We start from the raw sequence: 24,812 nt of genomic DNA on the forward strand, positions 1-24,812 counted from the left end.
TATCCTTAGAGATGCTGCTAGTAGCTCTCTTTTTCCCTTAGGTCTGTTGGTATCACTACCAACATTGCTACCTAGAAGTAACTGCAGACTGTCCTGTCACGTTCAGTGATAAAAGCTTGTCTGCACAGCTGCAGAAAAGCAGAGGGACCCCCAAAAAAACCCTCCCGGGATGATCCCAGGCCCATCCCAGGAGTCATCAGCCATTGACAGGCCAAGGGCTCCTGGGATGGATCCAGGAGCATCATACAATCAGGATCATTTAAGTTGGAAAAGACCTTTAAGATCGTCAAGTCTAACCGTAAACCTAACACTGCCAAGCATCCCAGCAGGGTATGCAGAAGCCCAGAGGAGCATGATGGGCAGGCAAACAACAAGCACCCCCTGCCCAGGCCCCTGCCAGGGCCGACCAGCAGCTCCATCACCCCCATTATCCAGGCGTGAAACCCAGCAGGGTGCATTGCCCCGAGCAGCTCTCTGGATCACCTTTGGGACTAAGGTGGGGTTGCAGCCCGGGGCTGGGACATCGGAGGAAAGTATTTTGGCATTGCACAAGACTTATTATGGAATGTTTAAGGACGGAACCAAAGGTGGGGAAAATGGATGGATCTAAGTGTTTTGGGGAGGAACAAGCATGAGGAAAAGAGAGGAAGAAGAGGATAAAAAGGGCCTGTCGTGCATAAATAGTTTGCTGGTCAGTACATTTGCCTGGCCTTGCCCTGCAGCTGATCAGCAGAGTTTGTCCTGTCTGTGCTGGCAGGGCTGGTGGAGTCTCCCTCCTTGGAGATATTCAAAAGCTGACTGGACATAGTCCTGGGCAACCAGCTCGAGGTGGCCGTGCTTGCGCGGGGATGTTGGACCAGAGGACGTCCAGAGGTCCTTTCCAACCTCAACCATTCCATAATACTTATTAAACCCCATTTCTAACCCTTACCCAGGGAAGCAGCGCTCTATTCAGTGTGCAGGTGTGTGTACAGGGGTCTGAGTGCCAGCCAGTGTAGTCAGACCACAGGTCGAAGGGCCCACGGGTCTGTGGTGCCAGCACCTGGAGAGGCTGGAGTGAGCGACAACCACGTGTGAGGGATCCCTGGTCACAGGGGCCCATGAGTTCATGTTGCAGCACCTGGAGCCGGTGCCAGTGTCTGCTTGTTAGCAGAGATCAAGCTGGACCAGCTGGTGAGCAGGTGAAGTGGCCTGGGAGCAAGGGGTGAGCGGGTCTGCAAGGGCCAGCTCTGGGTGCGAGTGCCTCTCTAAGGGTGAGCGCCATATGGGGCTACGGGAATCTGGGGAGCCCCAGCCAACTCTGGGAGTGTGCGAGCGTGCAGATGAGTGGGACGGTCTGTACCGCAGAGGGGCTGCGGTCCCAGCGGCTCGTATCTCTAGACGCCAGCATCTAGGAAGAATGGGATCCAGAGGCAGATACTGGGCAGACAGTGTCTGAACCCAGCTGCCGCAGGGATCCACACTGTATGTTTATAACTACATCTATAGAGAGATGTATCTGTCTGTTCTCACCAGCAGACCCCCATCCTGCTCAGCCAGAGAGGGGAGCAGGATGAAGCTGTTCGAGCATGCACACAAGCACAGAGAGCACCATGTGCTTGTGCCTACTGGTAATAACACAGTATCGACATAGTGATACCAGCATGATATATTTTCCTCTAACATATACTATTTGCAACAGTCTCAAGGAAAACATTTGCGTGCCAGTCCTTAATCACAGTGACTGCAGAGACTGTCCCAGGTAAGTCATGGAATTACAAATCATAGAGTGGTTTGGGCTGGAAGGGACTTTAAAGATCATCTAGTTCTAACCGCCCTGCCCTGGGCAGGGACACCTTCCATTAGACACGGTTGCTCAAAGCCCCATCCAACCTGGCCTTGAACACTTCCAAGGTGGGAACATGCACAACTTCTCTGGGCAACCTATTCCAGTGTCTCATCACCATCACAGTAAAGAATTTCTTTCTAATAGCTAGTCTAAATCTACCCTCTTTCAGTTTAAAAATTACCTCTTGTCCTATCACTACATCCTTGATAAAGAGTCCGTCTCCACCCTTTCTGTAGGCCCCCTTTAAGTATTGGAAGGCTGCTATAAGGTCTTCCCAGAGCATCTTTTCTAGGTTAAACAGCCTCAGTCTGTCCTCGTAGCGGAGGTGCTCCAGCCCCCTGCTCATCTTTGTGGCCCTCCTCTGGACCTGCTTGAGCAGGTACATGTCTTTCCTATGCTGGTCAAATGATAATTAAGAGTAGCTATCCATTTACTCGTCTTGAAACTTATTACTTCAAATATAAGTGAGTAACCAGATTTCCACACTTTACTGGAGGAAACACTCCTGCCACCACCTGTATCTACAGTTTTGTTGCAATGGTTTCCACAACATGCTTCTCTCCTAAATACCTTCCATAAAGCCACTGTTACCATCTACTACATTTCCTAAGTATATTCACTGTAAGGGAGTCAACTCAATCAGTAGTTTACTTCATGTTGCATTGCTATCAACCTCACTGTAACAGAACACCATAAATTAGAGAAATTACCTACCTTCTGTGTTAGATGGGTTTTAGACAAACAGTCAATCATGCATATACTCAGAGCACAAAAAAAAGTTTTTGTTGGGATTTTTTGTTTGTTTGTTTTAAAACCTTGCACAAAACGTATCTGGAGCACACAATGTGCCTGCTCCCTCTTCTTCCCCTAGATGCCTCAATTTGATTTCAAAGGAAGAGAGCATGCCTCATGCCCTTTCATTTCTGCCCATGTCCTGAGTGGAGTGAGCTAGTCCTGGAGAAAGAGAAGACTGCTTCTTCTGAAAGATCATTTTTCAATGTGCTTTTTCAGGGTCAGACACTGGAGTCGGAATCTGCCAAAGTATTTTTCTTTTTTCCCCAGTTACAAAAAAAAATCCAGGCAGAGTACCTTTGGATTGCTAGAAACAGATTTTCACAAGGTGAATTTGCAAAGAATAAAATGCTCAAATTTTATGCACACAGTTTTCTGCATCTGGATTTAAGATTTCTATTTTTTGGGGCATTAGGAGGTATATAGTTTTCTCCTAATATTTAAAAGCATTGGATATGGCCCCCAGAAGTTGGAACCTAATCATGGTACCTCTGACAAGCTTCTAAGTTTCAAGACAAGCTGTCAAAAAAACAATTCTTGTCCAAGAATTAAAGAAAAAAACAACCCACGACAAACCACCTCACGACCTCAGCAAGATAAAAACCAAAGGACAATACTGGGCACAAGAACACAACTCTGATGTTACTTTGCAACAGGTACTCTGTGTGAATCACTCTGCATGAATAGGGTTTGCAGAACCCATTACAGGTCGGAGCTGTATGGAGCCACAGAACCAAGTGCACTCTGGATGGCCTGAAGCTTTAGGCTCTTTGATCTCAAGCCCAGCGCTTCAAAAACAGCAAAGTATCACATGCTCAGATGCGAACCACCAGTCTGACCAACTCCTCCCACACCTTCTAAATTGTGTGCTGCATCAGCCTTTTCTGACAATTCATCTAAATTCCAAGATTCAACACCAAACATGACGGACAACTTCTCTATTCACCTCTTTCTTTGGAGCTATATGAAACAGGAGGCTCAGGGAAACACTATGTCAACATTTCCCCATTACAAAATATACATCTGTAGTTTTGAACTTATTTCAAATCTGTAGCTTAATTTGTTACCTATTAAAACAGCTCTGCTTAAAAGATCTTTTTTCAAGTACTTCAATCATTATTCTGTTTATTTTTAAGCAAGTTCTTTTTCAAACACTTTTATACCAACACTCAGTGTCATATACTCAAAGGATAGAAGAGCTATAAAACATTTTTCTCACTCTTAGCAAGCTGCACTGAGAGTGCTGCTGGGGATATTGCTGTACACAAGGTGATGGCACATTACTTCGAAACATCTTCCTAAAAACAGAACCTGTGGAGAATATTAACTCGCTCTGCCATGTTTTACTGATCACAGATGAAGTAGCCAGGACTGCTCAGGGTCTTGGGGTTTTTGGTTTTTTTTTGGCTCTTGCATACCTTTACCAGCACCTTCTTGCAAATACTTCAACGCCTTCTCAGCGCAAGTAAAACACTCCCAGTAATTTTTAGATAAAATAAGCAATTGAAGTTTATAGTTTAAATTATATTACTCCAATATAAAGACAGTGAAGCACACGATACCTAGATTATTGCAGTTCATCTTCAAGCACTCCATGATCTGTCAGCATTTTCATGTTATAGCTCAACTTTTGGACAGACAAACACATAATCACTCTAAAGATCCACAAGGCATCTTTAAAAGTCTGTGGTCAGAAGCTCCTTTTAATGCATATGGTTTTTCCATAGGCTCTTGAGGAAAAATTTCTAAAAAATTCTTTGATAGGTTTTAAATTTTCACCTTCTCTTATTTTAAAAAATTTTAATCAAAGTTATTATGACTGATATCCAGTAAAGTACATGAAAGTTAAGCCAACCCGACAGGCATAGAAAGGACAGTCTATCATTTTTAAAATTCTGAATATTTAAAGATGTTCTCAAGACAAACAAACAAACAAAACCCACAAAAAACAAACAACCAGCAGCAAGACATAAATAAGTAGTAGTATTTTAAGCCCTGAAACACTGTTTGAAGTAAGCAGGCATAGTACACGAAAACTCAAGTTCAGTCTTTGGCAAGAAGAAGAGACAGAATGAGTCTGTATTTGTCCATGCTGTTATTTTTATTGCCATAATGCTGCAACTAAGACTGCACTGGATGCATGAAAAGGTAAACCAAGGAACCTGTATAATGTGATTTTACAGGAGATTAAAAGAACAAAAGGATGTGGAAGAGGGTAAGAAATACAAAGAAACAGTAAAACTGTACTGGTCAGCAGGATAGTTATCTTTTTATTAAAAAAAGAAAACCCAAATATTGTCTAGTTTTTCCACAGAAATAAGGCCAAGGAGAGTTACAGAAGGCACGGTGCTAAAACTTTAAACCACATTCGTAACAGGAGTACTTCTCAAATAAGGAAAAAAAAAAAGCACAGAGCGGTTTAAAAGGGTTTTTTTGTTAAAAAAGCACAAGCTACTTAGAAATTACAAGTTACTTACAAATTATTTTTGTCCCTCTAGGGAATGGAAATAACAAAGAAAAGAAAAAGATGAGTGATATGATCCAAGAATTGGAGTAGGGGAGTGAGACAAAGGCAAATGGAATCACCCTTTGTCAAGACAACAGACCAGGCTGTTGCAGCAAAGACACCGACCTCAGCTGTTAAGGATTAATTGTTAAGGTGGGGCTGCATTTTATACAGTAAACCACTGAAATTCAGCAACAGACTAAATACTAGAACAGTTTTAATGTCCAAGCAAAATAGATAGGGTGTGTATACAGAGCTTCAAACAACGAATTTAGAGATGAGAAGAGCGAGCATACCTTTTGAAGGAAGAAAAAACATCTATGAAATACCTACATTTATCAAGGAGAGACAGACTATAAACACAAAAATAAGGTCATAGACCTAAGTGTCCTTTCAACATTTAAAGACAAAGCTTATTCTTTGAAACTTCTAAAATTTGACATTCATATTGCTTAGAAACAAGTTTTAATATCTAATGCCAGAAATACACTGAGTGGTTTTGCTTATTCTAAAAAAAAGTAAACTGAACTTACCATGCTGTTTAGATTTCTTCTTTTTTTTCTTCTTCTTTTTCTGTTTTGATTTATGATCTTTCTCTTTTTTCTCTTTTTTCTCCTTTTCCTTTTCTTTCTTTTTACCTGAAATAAAAATTAAATATTTTAAAACAGCAATACAATTCCAAATTACTTGCTTCATTTGGCTTAACCGAAACATGACATTCAAAATCAAGTATTCCAGCTGCCTAGTCACATCAAAATGCTTCCATTAATTTACTTGATATCTTGGGCATGTCTCTTATTAATTGCTCACAGAATGGTTCAAAGGAATCTCTCTCAACACGTAACATTTTACCATTTTAAGTATTTCCAAATGAAATATCCTAGCATAAGATACAGAAAAGCACACAAAATAAGTGACATTATTTAAATAGCTTATAACATCTGTTTTACTTACAGCTTACAAGAAAAAGGTTTGGGCAAGAGAAAAAGCTGTCAAAAGTGCAAAATTCCAAACTAAAAAGATAACATAGTCTTAAAAACACATATTAGGCCTACAGAAAGTCATTTGAAGAACACTTCAGTATCACAAAACTGCTGATGCTGTCAGCACTTTCTACTACACAGTGACATCCTCATAGAAAACTGAGTCTGACTGAAATTTATTATACTTTTTTTTTACACTGCACTTCACTTCTAACCCCTGTTGGCATATGCATGAGGACAAGTACTTGGTCTCAGAAAAATTCTATTTATCCTGTTAATTCTCCCCAGAAAGCACACATGCCACAACATTGTCACTTCATAATAATTTTCTAAGTAATCAGCAGTGAGAAAAATAATGATGAAATTTACTTGTTACAGAAAATAAACCCTTAAAGTCAGTATTGAAGGATTGTTTTCTGCACACAAATTGGGGTGTTATTATCTTCTTGGTGAATACAGAAAAAGAACTTTTACCTCCTGGAAAAACAAGGCAGAATCACTTATGAATTTATGTCCATCACTAATAATTGTTCGTTGGTTTTCTTTTATAAAGCACATGATAAAACCAAAGCCCTCTTAATTTATATTTTCCTTCAAGAATTGCCAAATGTTTTGCTAGTAACACTTAGCCGTTTCCTCCTCTCCCACAAACAGTCAGTACAAGAAATAAAGGCAGTATCACCAATTCAACTTAAAAAAAAGCTTTATTTTTGCCAGGCCTCTCATAGGTACTTTTGGATCTGTCCAAATCCTTGCTATGGGCACTTTCATTTTTTCTTATAAAAGTATTCTTCTACTGTAAACTAATCATATATATAAAAACTGTTTTTAAGACCTAAACAGACAGAAGAAGTGCATCTGGGCCCAGGAAATATTTTAAGCTTTTACGTTTGCTCTTCAGAGACATCAAATGTTAAAGAACTTTTCCTTTTTTCCTAAAAATATTATTGCTCTGTACATACCATATGTTGAAATACTTCTCTCTTCCAGTTTTCCTTTTCTTTCCATTCTCACTGCACCTGCAAATTGAAGAAGAATATATGACATAAGTGCAATGTCTGGCTGATGACCCACTTTCTTGTAAAAGTCATTAGACCATAAAAAGTCCTAATGGTACATAAAAATAAGAAACATACAAACAATAAAATTATTTTTAATGTCACTTAACAATAATTTTTATTGTCTAAAGCACTGGAAACAAAAAGTATTGTAGTTTACCAACTTCTGAATGCTTGTCCTTCTCAATCACGTTCTTTAATATTTTCTCCTTCAGACTCTCAAAACATTTCTCCTTTATGGGCACAGAGCACTGTATCTCTGTCCCTTCAGAGCTCACTGATGTGGAAGACCTCTTTTTTTTACTATTCCCTTTGGGTAACCTTAGACTATTGGTTAAAGGCATTTCCAGATGCAAGGCATGTACATGGGACGAGGGTGCTGAAAACAAGAAGACAGATTTACTAGGCATTCCATAAGGATTGCAGCCAGATCACTGGCTGAGACAGATCACTGAAATGTCAAGTATTGGTAATAATATCATCACACTTAACATATCATTACTGCATATGAATGCCTAGGTCTTAGCCTTACATACAGACAATACATGCCACAGACGGTTTCTTTGTTTTGGAATTTGCACTAACTTTTAAACTGCTTGTGCTGTTGAAAGTGTACTTTTGCTGATACTTCTAAGCCTTTTTGTTTCCTTTGAGTTTCACTGTAATAGAAACCCACCTCAATAGGAAGGTGCTGACATTGTCAATATTAGATTAATGTTCCATTACATGAATGGAGAAATTAAGCTCTAGTGTAACATTTTTAGTGCTACGTATAAAAGGTACACTTCTGCTTATTGCACTTCTTATTGATTTTAATACTATTTAAATACTAAACTGTCTTTCATGTATATATTTAATCCACATTTGAATTACACACAAAATACTGTGATAACTTGTCAGAATTCAGCATCCTATGCCAACAATTCTTAGCTTGGATTATTCAGAAAAGTTTATTCACTGAAATATTTAGGTGTTTTTTAATCTTTATCTGATGCAAATTAAGCAATAACATGGCAAAACAAAACTCAAATTATAATTTTCATTGCTATCATCATTTATACACAATGGTATTTTCAAATAACCAAACTAGAACAAAAGTTATTTATAAAGAACGTTACTGATGTCATTCAAAACTCTCTGTTGTTGCATTCATCAATATTGTGAGAGTTTTAAGTTTCATTTAAATGTAACTAAGAAATCCTAATCTTCATCTGACCATTGAGGACATTTCAGGGCCATGCCAAGGACATGCTGTACAAAAATGCAGCTCTGCAAAGTCATAAGGGGTTCAGGTTTTCAGTGCCAGCTGTAAACACTTGGAGGCACCAGACACCTTCAGGGTCTCTCACTTTTGTTGGGCTCATATATTATCAGCATGTAAAAAACACTTGCAGGTTAGTGTTGAACCAAAATAAGAGTCCTGAAAAATACCTGCTAGTGGTCAAGATATGAAACAAGACAAAATATGAAGCTGATCTGGAATGGCTTCTTTTGAGGCCACCCCCCCCTTTTGGTAAGTATTCAGTAATAAAACAACAAAAAGCAATTAAATAAGCGGCGTTAAGATAATTTAGTAAATTCATCAGTCATAAAAGGAGTCTGAGGAACAGGCAAGAACAGGGTTGACTCTGTGAGGTAGCCTTCCAGGCTTGGACAGACCAACCCAATTCTACTACAACACAACACACACACACCATGAAAATTACTCCAGCTCCTAGGCAGCCTTCTCAGGAAAACAATGGAAAGGGCACGTAGTGAGAAAGCCACCAGGGCAGTAAGAGCAACAGCAAGCAGTACATCACCTACCACACCATACAGCACTTTGAAATGACAGATGTTCCCAGCTGCAAGATGCAAGACATTACCATACCACGCAATCTAGCCAGCAGGCAGCTGCAGCCACCCTCAGTTCTGCGTGCTGGACTCCAACACAAGACACGAAATGTATGACCATGGCTGAGGCTACCCGAGCCTTTCTACTACTTCAAATCAACAACCTCACCTAAGACCACAATCCTTTCAAGATTGGTCTACTATCCAGGCTCTGGCCTTTGTCTGTATTTCAATCGGACTTAGCTTGCTGGGATATTTATCATGAACAGAAAACACTATCCAAATTATTCCTTTCTTGGGTTTCCTAATTAATGATTATCTACATTGCAGGACTGAACTGCTTTGCCATCTGTGAGGCAGTGAGTATATTTTAGCACCTCAGTAAAAGAGAAAAATAACACTTCTCCACATCATCATGCTATCAGCATCTTGCCTCATTTCTAAAAAGAGCACAAAAGGATCACCCAAATGAATGTAGTTTGGTTAGGTCACTGCCATTTTGATGAAAAGATGAGAGAATACTCATTCCAAAGAATCTCAAGAGAAATTCAGTCTCAACATTGGATGAAGTACTATTTAAACTTCAGAAGAAATCCTGACCTCAGACATTCAAATGTGCTCTGGTATTGACAGCCACAACATACCAACAAACTTCTGTATCTCAATAATTTTCCATACAAGCACATCTGACAAAGTAATCAGCTATTAACTAAATAACTGTTTGAAGGGCAGAAATCTGCTACAGTCACACAAATATCCATCTGAATGACAGAGCTCTCCAAACTGCCTTTCTATAGTAGCCTGAAAAGTAAAATTACTATTATGCTGGCATACACTGCAATGTTATTCTTGGCTTTTACTTTTATTAATGAGAAATCATTCTAGGTTAAGAATTCTAAATTCTCAAATCCTAACTAAAGTCTTAAGGCCTGCAAAGTCTAATTTTCAACTGTGCAAATCGTGATGCCTTACAAGTAACCACAGAATTAGACAAAGTAGACAATCATAGTCTAAAGATAAAGTGACGAATACAGCAAGAAAAATATTAGTTTATAAAATAATTCCATTATGGAAATACTACCATATCTCTTTTAACTGCTACTTTTAATTGCAATTTTATTCCTGTTGAGAAGTCTAGTCAGCCACCTCCCACACAGTGAAGCATGGAAGGTCTGCAATTAACACTCAGAGAAAAAGATGCTTAGAGATTAGACTTGATAGACTACCGACTATGTCGTTATCTAAGATCAAATTTATCACCAGCAGGCTGATTTCAGATTAAAAACAAATGCAAGCCACAGCAATGTCCAATCAGCTTCATGACACATTTCCAATGCTACCTCTCCTGGTCTGGCACAGTGAAGCGACACAATCCCCCGCCGTGTGAGCACAGGCACAGAACAGAATCCTGTGCTCCAAGCGCAGCAGCAGACATGGGCTTTGGTACTGCTTATTTCAGTTCAGCAAATGAAAATAAATTGTACCACTGCGAAGTGACTTAATTTGTTGCATGATATTCTATTCCATGGTTTTTGATGTTTTAACTTTCCTAACAACAGAAATATCATCTGTATTAATACAGAAGGTAAATCATAACATGGCTTTATCATAATTAATTTTGTGTTTTGAACTCCCAGTACATAGGATGAATTAGTTATTTATATTACAGGTTAATACCAGATCCTGCACAAAATGATCTCTTTAGGAAGGATGTGGACATGAAAGGTTCTTGCTTGCCTTCAGCTAACTACCCCAAGAATCAGCTGGGAACTTCAGGGGAGAGACTAGAATGGCCGACATCCAAATTAGGGAGTAAACCTGAGTAAAACAAAGAGCTCCAAAGCAACAAGAGCTTTAGTTCACTAGAGTCTAGATGCCTCTTAAAAGCAGGGTAACCAATACCACTGGCAAGAGTTTATTGAAAAGTGATTGATCTCATTTTCTGAAAGTTACATACACTGGCTGTTGCTTGTTCCTGCTGCAGTAAACTGTTATCAATAAAATTATGTAAAAGTATACAAAGTTTTCTTCTTTTAGCATAAGTGCAAATTTCCTCCATATATTTAACCTAATGCTACCGTACTAGCAAAATCATCTAGATTAAGCTAGAACAGGTAATGAGATGATGAAAATATTGTTACGTTAGGATTATAAATATCATATTGTTATATTGGTAAATGTAACAATATTTTCCTTTTACTTAAATATTAAAACCCAGAGTGCTTGCTGAAATTATGTTTGCTCAATATATAACAGCTAAATTAATACAAATGGTGTGGAGTTACAGAAACCAAGAAAAATGATCACAAATTTAAAGAAAGTTACAACTAGAGAAGGATCTGAACTTCTGTAGTCAGAACTGGAAAACTACAGTGTTCTGCATGTATTCCAACTGACTGTGATTTTTAAATCTATGAAAGGCTAAGTGACAAAAAGGCCCGTTATCTACTGCTTAAAGCAGTTTGACAAATGAAAGCAAGGATTCTTAGTTATGTGTGTACAACATCAGGTGATCACAAGTAGGCGCGTACAACAGTTTAGGCAAAGCAGTACCTCTGTTCAATAATTAACTGGTAGTGTAGCAGTGCCTACCAAAGCGCACAATACCTCCATGTAGCCCATGGACTGAAGGACTTGATCACAGTGCTTTTGCGTTGCCTTTACAAAATGACAAGTTGTTCATTTTGAGCAATGATTTTGAGTTCTGTGTGTTAGTACTATGAGTTGCTATTTATGCTTCTGCACTTCAGTGCACCTCATCCCTCCTCTCTGAAAAACACCAAGTTACTATCTTTTCAATAAAGAAATCATTAAAATGCATCATTTTCAATAACATATAAATTTTTTTCTTCAGTTGACTCAACTGAAGTTGATGGACTTCCTCTATCAGAAGTCTAAGCTTCCAAAGCCACAAGGTGCATCTCTGGATCTAAAACAGTACAGCTCTTTTACAGAAGGGTTGACAATCATAATAGGCTGCTTCAGGCTAAATACTTCTGTTACCACCATAATTTCTGAACCTATCTAGAGCCATCTACTTCAATGACTACAAAGATGGCAGGTCCAACTTAAGCGCACTTAGCAAATTCCATAGTGTTGTCAAAATCTAGAATACCAGATCTGTCCACACTGTGCCAGTAACATCTAAAGAGCAGAAATATCATCAAAGTACATAGATTTAAAATATTTTTTTAGATTAAAAAAGCAGACAGTTACAGGATAGCCTGGATTCTACACCAGAGTTCTCAAATTGTAATGTATAGAGTCACAACGCATACACTAAACAATGCAATGTATTAAATTACACTCTAGGCAGGCAGATTTTCCTGCATAATGCAAATTAACTGTTCTGAATAATTTCAAGCATCGACAGGAATGAGAAAGGAAAGCTTTGGGCACCTATCCTTCATATATTAGCTTGCCATTGTTTAAACAGGTTCATTAAAAAAGGAAGAAATAGTCATAGACAGTGAATTCTATTCATTCTCCCGAAGCATGCAAGAATTTGGTGTAACTATGTGTGCTTGAAGTAATATGACTTGAGAACCCGTGCTGTTTCAAAATTAAAAAGACACCTTCTAAAGCAGAGAACACAACAAAAACTACTCAACAATGTAAAGTATCTCCAGAGCTTCCAAATATGAATTTAAAAGCCACATTTTTCTTCTAAGAATATGAGAAGGATATAAGATGAGTTTCACCAGTCAGAAGTCTGAGATAACCCAAGACACATGAACGTAAGTTACAGAGTCCTAGAGATACTACCAAAAGAGGCAGCTAGCTCCAAAACGTTCTATGGAATCTCTGAATTAAAGATATCAAACTGCTTATATTAGTCTTTCAGCCCACAAAGCTTACACTGCTCAAGTGGATGCTGGGCTGCATACTTCAGAAAACTTCTAACATTTGGACAAGAAGTCAGTATAAAAGCTCAAGACAGAATTCTATTGATTGCATGGAGGAAAACTGTAATACATTAAAATTAGCAACAAAACACAGGTCTGTCCACAAGGCAAAAACCCAGAAGATGAAAAGTTATAAGCTCTCAAGAAACTGATTTGCCAGATAACTCTTGGTCCAAAAGAAGCTCCACTAAACTGTATCCTCCAGCATAGGTTGCAAGTGCTTCTTCCATATTCCCTTTCCAGACTCAAATAGTAATACCACTAACTTTGTCAGGGAATGGTTTTCCCTAGACAAAGTACATGGACATGTCAAATTTTTGACTCATAACTAAAGGTGGCTATAAATGACACATATTATTTCTTTAATTAGACTCAGCTGTGCGCAAGATCAAGCTCAACAACTAAACAGGTGCAAGTGTACTCACGGATGCTGGGTTTAGAACCAGCTCACTCAGAGTCCAAATCAGTTCCATGACAGAAGTGGGCAACAAAATAAATACTCATCAGTACTACCAACTACACATTAAGTGATCCAGAAAATATATCAGAAAAGCCAGAAGTTAAATTCCTAGTAACTGAAACGCGTTCTAATAAACAAGAAATAGATGGTAGTTGGGAGCTGTTGGTTTATGATCCTGTTCTATGAGTGGGCAAATATACATTCCCCAAAAGCACTTCTCAGAAGACATGAGATAAAAGGACTTTCACACAAGTCATTTTCGCAGGAACTTGCAATTCTACTGCTATGCAATGTATCAAAGGCAAACCAAGACTATCACATGGTTTTAGTCAAGAAATTAAGTAATATTTTTAAAAGCTTAAGTGGCAGCTCATTAGAAATACCCATAGTCCTTATTTTGACAAATTAGTTTAAGAGATTAATAATTTCTTTTGAGAGAGAAAGGATAATTACAATGATCTTTTTGATCTAGACAATATTGATCTAAGAATCCCACCCAGCCTTTGACACATCAGGTTAAATAGCTATGCTGCAACTCGATGAAGCAATCACCTTATACTTTCAGTGGGAGCATGTGTGGGCAGACACCCAAGAAGGGGCTGTACATACTAAACAAAATGGTTCACTGACCTATTGAGCACTGCAGCTATACTATCAGCTTAATGCAAAGCTGTTGGTTTTTTTTCTTCCCCCCTAAACACAACCAAGTTGTAATTTGAGTGCCATAATTATATACTTTTAGGTTCATGTTGTCCTCCCTTATTATTGGTCACATTTACCAAAAACTTCCCCAGTAGAGTATAATAATTTGATTTTTTTTTTTTCTTCCTCTTTAATTAACAATTTTCTCATTTAAAAAAAAACCTTTTGAGAAAATTCTTTCTTGGAAGCCAATTAAAAATGGTATGATGCTCACCCACATAAGAGACTTATTTATGAAAAAAGCATATGGACACCTGACATACACTGGATGAAAACAACCCACTTTTATGGTCTGCAAACCACTATATAAACCCTTCCCCAAATCTCTTAATTCCCTCTATCCAAGTGATTCACTTAAACCACAGCAGCCAGTGAACTGTTACAAACTGAGAGGGAGCACAGCACTCCAGTATTGTGAGACAAGCAAGTCTATATAATTTTTAAAGGATTTTTCAGAAATATTTGCAAGTAACATTTGAAAGCAAGCAAATGACAAAATTTCCACTGCAAACAGAAGCAAAGGTAGAGGAATGCTGACTGCCTCTGGAAATGTTACTAAGTTTTAAAGCAGATGCCACAAAATAAATGAGTACATCTAGATTTAGTATATATTAGTATGTTAGTAAACAACTTCATAAATTATTTTTACAAGTTCTAACAGGGTAAAATATTTTTGAAAGAAATACTTTTAATATTCCACACTTTCAGATCCTCCTTAAAGCGTGTTAGAAAAAGTGCTAATGCAGCTTAAAGCCAGCGCAAGACGAGGAAAATGCAGATGGATGAACCCCAAGAGGAGTGGCAGGCTTGCAAGTGTGCAGGAAAAAAACCAAGTATTCCCTCCTTCTGTGTGACTGAATACAGACACATTTTAACCCTACAACTATAAACCTAACTGTTTGTATACTGAATCTCTTTACCTGACGCTGTTGTAGCTATTCTTCCATCAGTTACTGCTTTGGAAGAAAGATATGTAATCATCTGAATATCTTCCTTGTCTTTACTGGGATATTCGTTACGGAAAGTGGATTCTGTGGATAATGGCGCTGTAACTTCCAAACTACGGCTTAAATCAAGAGGGAGACATGGTCCACGCTTCTCAAGTGAGATATGAGCAACATCAGGTACTACATAAAAGAAAAAATGTAATATTAAAAAAGATACATTGGTCCAACAAACAACAGTTTGGATTGCAGCGTTACAAAACATATGAACAGCATACAGCTTTAGCTACAAGTCAAAATATCCCATTAGATGAAAACCGTCAAAGGTCTCATTTTTATGATTCAATATCCCTTGGGCAGTTCTTTATTAGATTAAGATACATTACCCTCCAATTTTGATGACTGTTGGTTTTGACCACTGATGGAGAACACTTTTCCATCAGTAACTGAAGAGGGAGAAGAAACTTTTTCTACAGAATCATCAGGCAAGGAGCAAGTGGCTAAACGCTGTGATCTTCTTCTCCGTTGGCTATGTTTGTAGGATCTAGGGGAATTCACTGGCTGTGATGGACCTAAAAAGAGATCTTTCAATGTTCATGAAGCAGAGAGATATACCATAATCTTACCGCAGTATTTGAGATCTAAAGATGGGAAGTGCTTGAAATAGCTCTTATTTGCAAAACTGGTAATCACAGCAGAACTGGTCAAAGTAGTTAAAAACTGTGACTACCAGGAGCAAAAACAAAGAGTTATGCTCAAGACACAATTCTGCTTTTTGCTGATTATACATTACTAGGGCATCTACTTCCCCACTGATAAAGGCTGTTGTTTTAGGCAAACAGTGTATTTACAATAAGCAACCCACCCATACAACCCATGAGAGTAGGCTACTTATAATGGAAGGGAGGGCAGTAGGATTTAACAGTAAACAGAACAAACGATCACAGTTAAAGACCTAAAAAGTCATGGATAGTGGTAACATAGAACTTAAATAATCAAAAGCAGTGGTTCATTTTATATCCTACCTCCTGTCTTCTGCTAACCTGGTATCAATACCCCAACTATATTTCAAACGCACACTGCCAACGCATTGGCACAGTTAAGAAGGCTCAAGAATCTCATACTTAAAAAAAAAGGGAGGGATTGATATAGGTTAATATAGGCCTGATTCATTAAAAACAAAAAACCCACGCTCCCCTACACCACTCCAATTTTACCTAGTTTCACAAATTTTTGCCTTAGAAAAACATTTAAGCCATTATTACACTGCCAATAACTGTTCTCTCCTTTTCTTATGCAGTTTTCAGAGTCAAAGATGTACAGATTTAACAGTAAACACACAGCAAAATTACATTTCCGTTAGAGGTGGTAAAGACTCAGAAGCAAAAGATTAAAAGACAGCACTAACAAGATCTAAGCTATTAAGCAACCTATTGTTTAAATTAGCTAATTTTTATAATATTGCTACAGAGAAGTCTAACTTAATCCAAAATACAAACATGCTAAAGGAAAACTACTTACCATTGTTTTAGGGGTGGGGAGGGAAGGTGTATTACAGTATAGATAACCGCTAATATTTTGTGGGGACAAAATATAATTTATATCAATATGTCCTGAATAACAATGGCTGAATTTTCACCCCTCCCTCTCCCATGCATTTAAAATTATCTGTGAGAAAAGACTAAACGAAACTTCTCTCCTAAGTGAAAATATCAAATCAAGGTTAAGGGGAACACACGATGCAGGCATAGTCTTCCACCCTCAATCGCTATTCTAAAAGTGAAATAAAAATGTAGGTTTTGACTTACTGTAACCCACGTTTATTTTAACTGTTGGCCTCATCATTTAATGTTCTTCAGGCAACGAAGAGCCTGACCCTAAGCAACACTAAAAACCTAATGTAATCTCAAAAATTACAGAAATATTTTAACATCCACAAAAAATAGCATATTCAAGGATGTAGCATAAACCTTTCTCTGTTCTTCTGATAACCAATACTTTGGTACTTTGCAAATCAGTTACACATGTCAAGAAGCTGAACACCTATGGTATTATTCTGAGACCAAGAAACCTGATTTTTTATTTTTCCCCACGACAGAACCTGAACCCAACTTTTCTTTCACATTGTATTTGGAGGAAATATCACACAAGGTGAAGAATGCCACAGCCAACAGGTACAGCACATGAGCCTGCTGAAGGTAGAATTTCTCAGAGAAGGAAAGGCCCACAACCAAGGTGTATGTCTTTTCTTTTTAATGAATCAGGCCCCTTCAGAAGAGAGGTTTGACTTTTCCTGTATCACTGTTAACACTAATGTGGAGGTTTAAGCTGGAGGGAAAGCCAACCATTAAAAGCCATGACTCTATAAATATAAATGTATTATTTAAATGGATTATTTCCAGTAGAGTAATTCATATGCCTTATTATGTGACTTGACTTTTAAAATACTGAGCTACCCCTAATTCTCCCGCTTGGACCTTTTATTTAAAGCAGATTCATTTTTAAAAGCAATAGCCATTTACAACCAAAAAAAAAATTCTGTATATCTCTTAAGTAATTACGGTATTTTTTTTTAAAATGTCTGTGCTCACTAGTTTTATTTATCACAGAAGAAGGAAGCTGAGAGACCAGCGACAAATCCTCGACTTGTATTAATTCTGGGGAAAGTGGTGATTTAGGGGGCTTTATACACCCAGAAGAATCTCCAGATTCTTGTTTGCATTTCTTGCTGCGAGCCTTTCCTGAAGACAAAGTTGAGGATAACAGTGCAGGTTTCTGAATGTTGGCAGAACTGCTAATATCAGCTTCATTTTTTTTCTGACTTTGTGGTTTAGGTGAAATCTCCTGAATAAATAATAAAAAATTGATACTTTTATTTCAGTTTCTTCGCTGTAGTTCTTGTATTCTATTTTGATCTTTTTAAAAGCAACTTTAGTATTCAAAACACATTTTAAAGCAACATTATTTTCAGTATAAATGAAAACGATTTAAAATGCATCACAATAAACTGTTTTGGTTTTTCTTTTTAAAGGAGCACTATCAATTATTTTCAGTATTCAGAACACCCGCATTTCTTACTATTTGAATACAGGCAAAAAGCCTGAAAACAAAACATTTTTCCTCTATTCCCATTTTAAAAATCCCAAGTCTTTTTAGTTTCTGTCTTTTTCATCTTCAGTAGATGAGGACCAACAGTGCTGTCTCAAAGTACATCTTGGGAGAACACTTGTTACAAGCTAAAATACATACACCGATCTTAAATCATAGAATTTCTCAAGTTGGAAGGAACGCATCAGGACTATATCGAGTCCAACTCCCTGCTCCTCGCAGGACTACCTACAACTAAATCATATGACTAAGAACGTTGTCCAGATGCTCCTTGAACTCTGACAGGCTTTCACACTACTATGAGCAAGCAATTCTCGCTCGGAGAAATGCAGTTCTAAAAAAAGTTGCCAAGATTTTTCCCTTCAGTTATTTCCCTGACCATAGCAAAGAAAAAAAAAAAATTTAAAAGTTCCTCAGGGAAACTGTTTAACGTGAATTTCATTTTTAGAGAAGAACATGAAAAAGTTGATAATGCTCCTTTAAAGAATGCCTAAAAACAATAAAAGGTTTCCAAATACTGAACACACTCTCACACAACCCCTTTCAGTGCTGGGAGTCTGGATTTCACCACATTATATGTTTGTGCAAACACATGAAGAAATCACAACTTCTAGCACCACAGGGTTAAATAGATTGCTAACTGTTGGGGGAAAAATGAGCAGATAAGAGTTAAAACAGTTTTTGAAGGAAAAAAAAAAGAACAAATCAACATATAGTGCAGCTTTCCAATTTCATCAATTTTCATCCTTCTTAACACACATACTGAAGTATTATTTTTAGACAATTAGCATGCACTGACAGACATTAGCATTTTAAATTTTTAACTGGAAGTTCTTCCTGCTTTACTGAATAAACTGTGCATGTGTTACAACTTGCCCAATGATGGCAAACTACACTACCTGAAGGTAACTTCTTAAACCTGACCCTTTTCTTGTCCCAGTTACATCACACAACATAGTACCATCTAATAAAACCATAACTAAGTAGAAAGGTATTTCTAGAACGTGTGCACCACTTTAACCAAACTAAAAACATCACATCTCTGACGACTGGAAAGTATTATTGGGTTTTGTTATAAATCGTAAATTTTCCACTAGAACTTTCCGTGTTCCAATGGAAAAAAAACAAAAACACAAAAAAAGGCAAAACAAAAAACCACAAGTGCACATTCTCTGTTTGTAAAAGAGCACCCCTGAATGCTACATGAACAGTTTGCTGGAAGTATCATGTAAAGACCCGGTGCAAAAACATCCATTCAGCAGACATCAGTTCTACCTTGAATAATTCAATTACACATGTACTAAGTGCAGTTTATTCATTTAAATAAAATATTCCATGAACTGTAGGGTATGCCTATGCTGGTTATGAGAGGTATTACCAGAAATTAATTAGAGTCGTAACTTGTAAATAAACAATTTTATTGTTCATCTTCACAGATGTGAAAGACATTACTACAGCATCCATTACTTTCAAATTACAAAGTTATTTAAACAAGATTAAAAAAATTAAATTAATATTTTGATAAGGTGCTTCACCTCTTAACAGGACAAATTAACATTAAAAACCTTAATGAATTAATGCTATTCATCTAATCAGGTCTCGGTCAAAAGAAAATATAACATGACATACCCTAATACAGTTAAATAAAACTACTGTATCTGCAACTAATCATCTGAGGTTTTGGGTTTAAGACAACTGTAAACTAAAAATATATAAATATAAATAAAATAATTTTCCATCAACAAAGTCAGTTTTCGGCTATTGGCCTGAATACTTCTACCATGTTTTATGTTACATTATTAAAAAACCCTACAAGATATGTTACCCATTCAATTTTATAGCAGTAGCAGACAAAACCTCTAAGGAATGTCAGCTTTGCTATTGGAAAACCTTTTGGGGAGGTTTATAACTCGGCCATTGGAATTTGGGCAGGAACTTGGTGAAAAAAGCTCTAAGCTCAAAAATTTTCCTCCCCACAGTTAATCATTTAAATGTTTGTCAGGTTTCTGGTTTTAGTTAGAAGCAAAGGAATAGGACAATTTGGGATTTTAGATGCCTCTTTAGAAGGAGCTTAACTAGTATTTCCAAAAATGCGGTTTTTCAGACCATTAGCATGTAAACAATGACAGAGACATCTTTTTTATATCTAATCAATAAAACAGAAACAGCCGAGTTACTAAGTGTAATAAGTAACAAAAAGGTTTTAGTAAATATGCACTGTAGTTTATACTGTTGCATACACAGTCTATGTAAACCACAAAGTCCCATTCACTGCAATGGGATTCTGCATGATAAGATTTACATTGTAATGATTCCTCTAAAAACAACATGCTGTAAGCCATTTCACAGTTTTTTGCACATTGAAAGTATCACACACAGTAGCAATAAAATCATGGCATCTTTAATATGCAAAAATTTGAGAAATGGGATGTCATGTCAATACATTGTAAACCTTTATGCAAAATATCGGTCAATGCATTGACACTGTAGCGGCTCCATTAGCCGTTACAGTGACAGCATTAAAAACAGAAAATCATGTTCCATTGACAAGACTTGCCAGTGCCAATGGAAAAAACACAGCAATGCAATTATGTATCAGCTCTAAAGAACCAGTACAACCAAAATATCAAATAAAGTTTGGGGTAGGGACTGTTCATAGAGTGTGCCGGGGTGTAAGAACAGAAGTGCTCTTTTAAGAATCATGGGCAGCAATTATTTAAATGCTGCTGTTCTTGAAAAAGAATGAAAATGAATACAAAAAAGCTGTATTAAAACTATATTAAGGCTCTGATTTAAAATCACTGGAAAACAAAGATGTCCTGAATCAAGACTACTGTTCATCCTTAGCTTGCTTTACCATGTTTAGGCATTCAGCCCTTTTAGTATGCAAGACAATGCACAACTCTGAGTCAAGCAATGCCTGAACACAATGGAATAAGCCAAAGATAAAATGGCAGCCTTCAGGTCCTGCAAATATGCAGGTTTGAAAATCAGACCCTTAACATTATTTAAAAGTTTCTTTTTTGTATTTATTAAAATACACACCCTTGCAAAATGTATGGCTCATTGAGCAGTTCATAAACACACACAAGCCTACAACACCAAATTCTTACAATAGAAAAGAAACTTCTTCTAAAAGAAGTTCTATTTGATGTCAAAAAACCCTGTTTCAAACACAAATTGAATCTGTGTAAGGGCCTTTTCGTAAGCCAGTCATGGTCATGGCGCCAGTTATAAAACTGGACATTGGTACACTGGTCTCCTCACATTTGTTGCATGGAGACTTCATTTTTCTTTGTTTTCTGTTAGTTTTCCAACACAAAAGCTCATTACTGAAATTCAAGTCAACACTGTGTTCAGAGAATTAAATTCCATACTTCTGGCTCTGCCAGAAATGTAAACATAAGATCAATTTTCAGTTCCCTATTATATCTGAAGGGGCAAATTTTAATGTTGTAGGTACTACATCTCCATGGCACACTCCAGTGGGAACCTTGCAAAAGAATCAAACTCTACCATTTCATACCTGCTCCAGGACTGGAGCTGTTTCTTTGTTGCCTTCCTTTTTTTCAGCACCATCCGCAACAACAGCTTTGGATGCCAATAAACCTTAGGAGAAAAATTGCAGAGATCCTCAGTTAGAAGTAGCTTTGCAACAAGAGTTTGTGGAAAACAAAGCAAAACAGCGAGACAAGAAATATGAACTGCTTTTATCTACAACATAATTCTCTCTGAAACAGCTCCACACAAAGCTGAACACTTTAAATTAGAAGAAACAAAGAGTTGAAGGATGGTCCCATGACAGTGCCCTTTCACAAGAGTTACTTCTCTGGCATTTCCACAAGATAAAAATCAAATTATCAATTCTAAAATAAAGCCCCACCATCCTTTTAAAGCCCAAGGGCTTGGGCTTTAAAACCGAGCCTATGATACTTGAATTAAATTTTGAGGAACCAAAATTATTTACAAACCTTTTCTATCTCTCCCCTTTCCTGTCTTTCAAGAGCTATCACATTTCAGCATTCCAGAATAACTACTATGTGCTTTTATTCATTTACTCTTTATGTTAGACTAAGTTATGCTTCAGATTACTGGAAAGTAATATGTATCAAATAAACTTTTTCAGAACACCATGTCCACAACAAGAGGTGCATACTAATTGATTTTACAGCTAAACAGGTTAACCAAAAAGTAGAAACTTACTTAGCCTTATTATATTAATACAAATAAAATTATCAGATAAGATTTTAATTCTGCATTAGGCTTCATAAAGTGTTTGTTTCATGGACCTAAATAAACCTTTGTGACTCAAATTATCCTGTTTAAATCAAGTTGCAAAATTAGCAATGTTCTTTGTATTAACAACCACACACCTACACTCAAAAGCTGAAAATAATTTTCAAGATTAAGAGGAGTTTTAAATACTAAACAACAAGCTACAGTCTGTAAGGTCTTGTGGTTCTAACAAAGCACAGTCTACCCAGAGAAGTTGTGGATGCCCCATCATTGGTGATGTTCAAGGTCAGTCTGGATGGGGCCTTGAGCAGTCTGATCTAATAGATGTCCCCACCCATGACAGGGGGGGGGTAGACTAGATGATCTTTAAAGGTCCCTCCCAACCCAAACCCTTCTATGATTCTATGATTTTTATTTCTAGCTAGATGCTCAGTGCTCAGAAAGTAAAGCCATGAAATGAACCTAGACTGTCAGACCTGTGACTATATAACCCTTATTTCCTTCTTCTCTACCCCATCAAGTAACTTTCTAAACAATAACTACACTTGCAAAAAAAGACAAAACAACTCTACAAGCTACTACAGCAGCAGGACTACAGGTTCACCATTCCCTGTCAGTAACAGCACCTAACAAATAAAAAGCATGGGGTGGCACAGTGAACCGGAAGTGTTTCGTTCTGTAAGCTTGCTGGAGATGTTATCTGTTCTTTTAGGTATCAACACTGCAGCAGGAGATATGGAAGCAAGCAAAAATTAAATGAAAGACTACATTAATACATGCTTAACAGAAGACACCCTTCACCTTCGGGAAATGTAATTTCCCCCAGTGGTGGTAGCAGAAGAAAAAGGAGCAAAGGAAGCAACTTTTATTTTGTTGAATGGTGACCAAAGAACACCAGATGCAGCTGTGGCCCTTGTGGCAGACAAGGAGAACCTTCTGCGACAAATACTGAATGCCGAGTTGAAATCCAGAAAACAGGTCCCTTCAGACAGCCTCCTACAACCACATTATTAGCTCTATTTCCCCAATACAGCTGTAAGACCCTTGGTAAATGATGTTTTCCTAACAGCTACAATGCTTTAAGATTCTTTTATAGCAATTCTGATGGTTACACCAGCATGATTCCCAACATTCCTTAAAATCTAAAAGCTCATGCTGGAGACACAAACAACAATTTACAAGTTTTTCAAGCATAAGACATAAGCATGTAGCAAAAGAAAGCTTTATCATCAGCAGTTACATTTTCAAAATACAATTAAAAAAACCTACTATAGTATGAGTTACAGAAGCACGTTGAGAACAGTTACACAAAGTAACTACCACACATGACAAATTTAATCTTGGAATTAAAGGATTAATTCACTTTCACAGAAAGGTAACATTCTCTCCCAGTGCAGTATGCTTTCATGGAGACAGACGCACACTGGTTTTAGGATGATACCAAAGTTAGTGGCTGCAACATTATGTTTTCCGATTATTCAGTTCAGTCTATATGAGCCTGTCCAACTGTTATTATTCTCATGAAGTTCCATAGGAAAGGAGAATCTACCCAGGACAGAAGCTTCTAGAGCTACAGGTTTTTCAGCTGGTTTTGGTACCTTCTGCTACTAACTGCTATTGGAAAGAAATTAACAGGGCTCTGTAAAGATATATCACTAGTGTATACATATTTGACTTCTATTGCTCGTGGCAGCAATGAAATTGGGACTTAACTGAGGGTGTATGCAGTATGGACAAAGGAGAGTTGAAATGAGGCTGATAAATCAGACATCTGTTAGCTAAACTTGGTACCAAATAAGAAGCCTTCCAGGAAGGCAAATCCTGGAGGCAGAAGATGGGTTTTTCTGAGGACTGCTCCCTTCATATGTTCCATACTGGCCCACTTCATTTGTTTTCTACTTCAGACTGAAGTACTGATTGAGAGACTGAGACGGAACCACACACATAAGAAAACTGACTAAACACCCTCCACTGCTGACCTATAAAAGGTTGCATCACCCAAATCAAGTCTGAAAAAAATCATTATGCAGTTTACTAAATCAGGTTATTTTCAGCTTACAGAAACAAGTAAAACTTTCTATATTAATGACCATACCATACCTACTACAACAAACCAAACAAAAAGCCCCTCCCCTCTGTAGCATAGAAAAGTCTGTTAGACTCCACACAAAATATTTACTACAGTGAGTGGAATGCATCTCTACCTTACCGTCTGTCCAAGGGCCCTTCTGTTAAGGAGGGAACTTCACAACTTTTTTCCACCCAGGTTTTGAAACGCATCTGATACTTACTCAGCACAGGTACACACATACTACCTCATTCTAAACACTGAGAGCATCAATGCTGGCAACACAATTTGATTATTGGGAGGTTTGGGGGAAGCGGGATACAAATTGAAATAATTTCTTCACAGTTAAGTAAATTTCTATTAAACTTTGGAATAAAATGCATATTTTA

General features: G+C 37.5%; 1 protein-coding gene across 2 annotated transcripts in view; it reads right to left on the reverse strand.

The window, feature by feature from the left end:
• PHF20L1 (PHD finger protein 20 like 1) overlaps positions 1-24,812 on the reverse strand; it is a gene marked incomplete at its 3' end in the record, with an annotated part of 54,262 nt that overhangs the window by 11,104 nt on the left and 18,346 nt on the right. Inside the window, exons 8-14 of one of the 2 annotated variants that reach the window (XM_082015073.1) lie at positions 21,646-21,728; positions 17,603-17,855; positions 15,398-15,583; positions 14,988-15,194; positions 7,328-7,546; positions 7,072-7,128; positions 5,660-5,764 (exon numbers count right to left, since the gene is read on the reverse strand). In XM_082015073.1, coding sequence (XP_081871199.1) covers positions 5,660-5,764; positions 7,072-7,128; positions 7,328-7,546; positions 14,988-15,194; positions 15,398-15,583; positions 17,603-17,855; positions 21,646-21,728 — 1,110 coding nt within the window. Of the gene's footprint in view, positions 1-5,659; positions 5,777-7,071; positions 7,129-7,327; positions 7,547-14,987; positions 15,195-15,397; positions 15,584-17,602; positions 17,856-21,645; positions 21,729-24,812 lie in introns of both variants that reach the window. The other variant, XM_082015074.1, reaches the window with a different exon arrangement.

Source organism: Phaethon aethereus (genome assembly GCF_964289735.1).
Source record: "Phaethon aethereus genome assembly, chromosome: 2".
In the NCBI taxonomy this organism is placed as follows: domain Eukaryota; kingdom Metazoa; phylum Chordata; class Aves; order Phaethontiformes; family Phaethontidae; genus Phaethon; species Phaethon aethereus.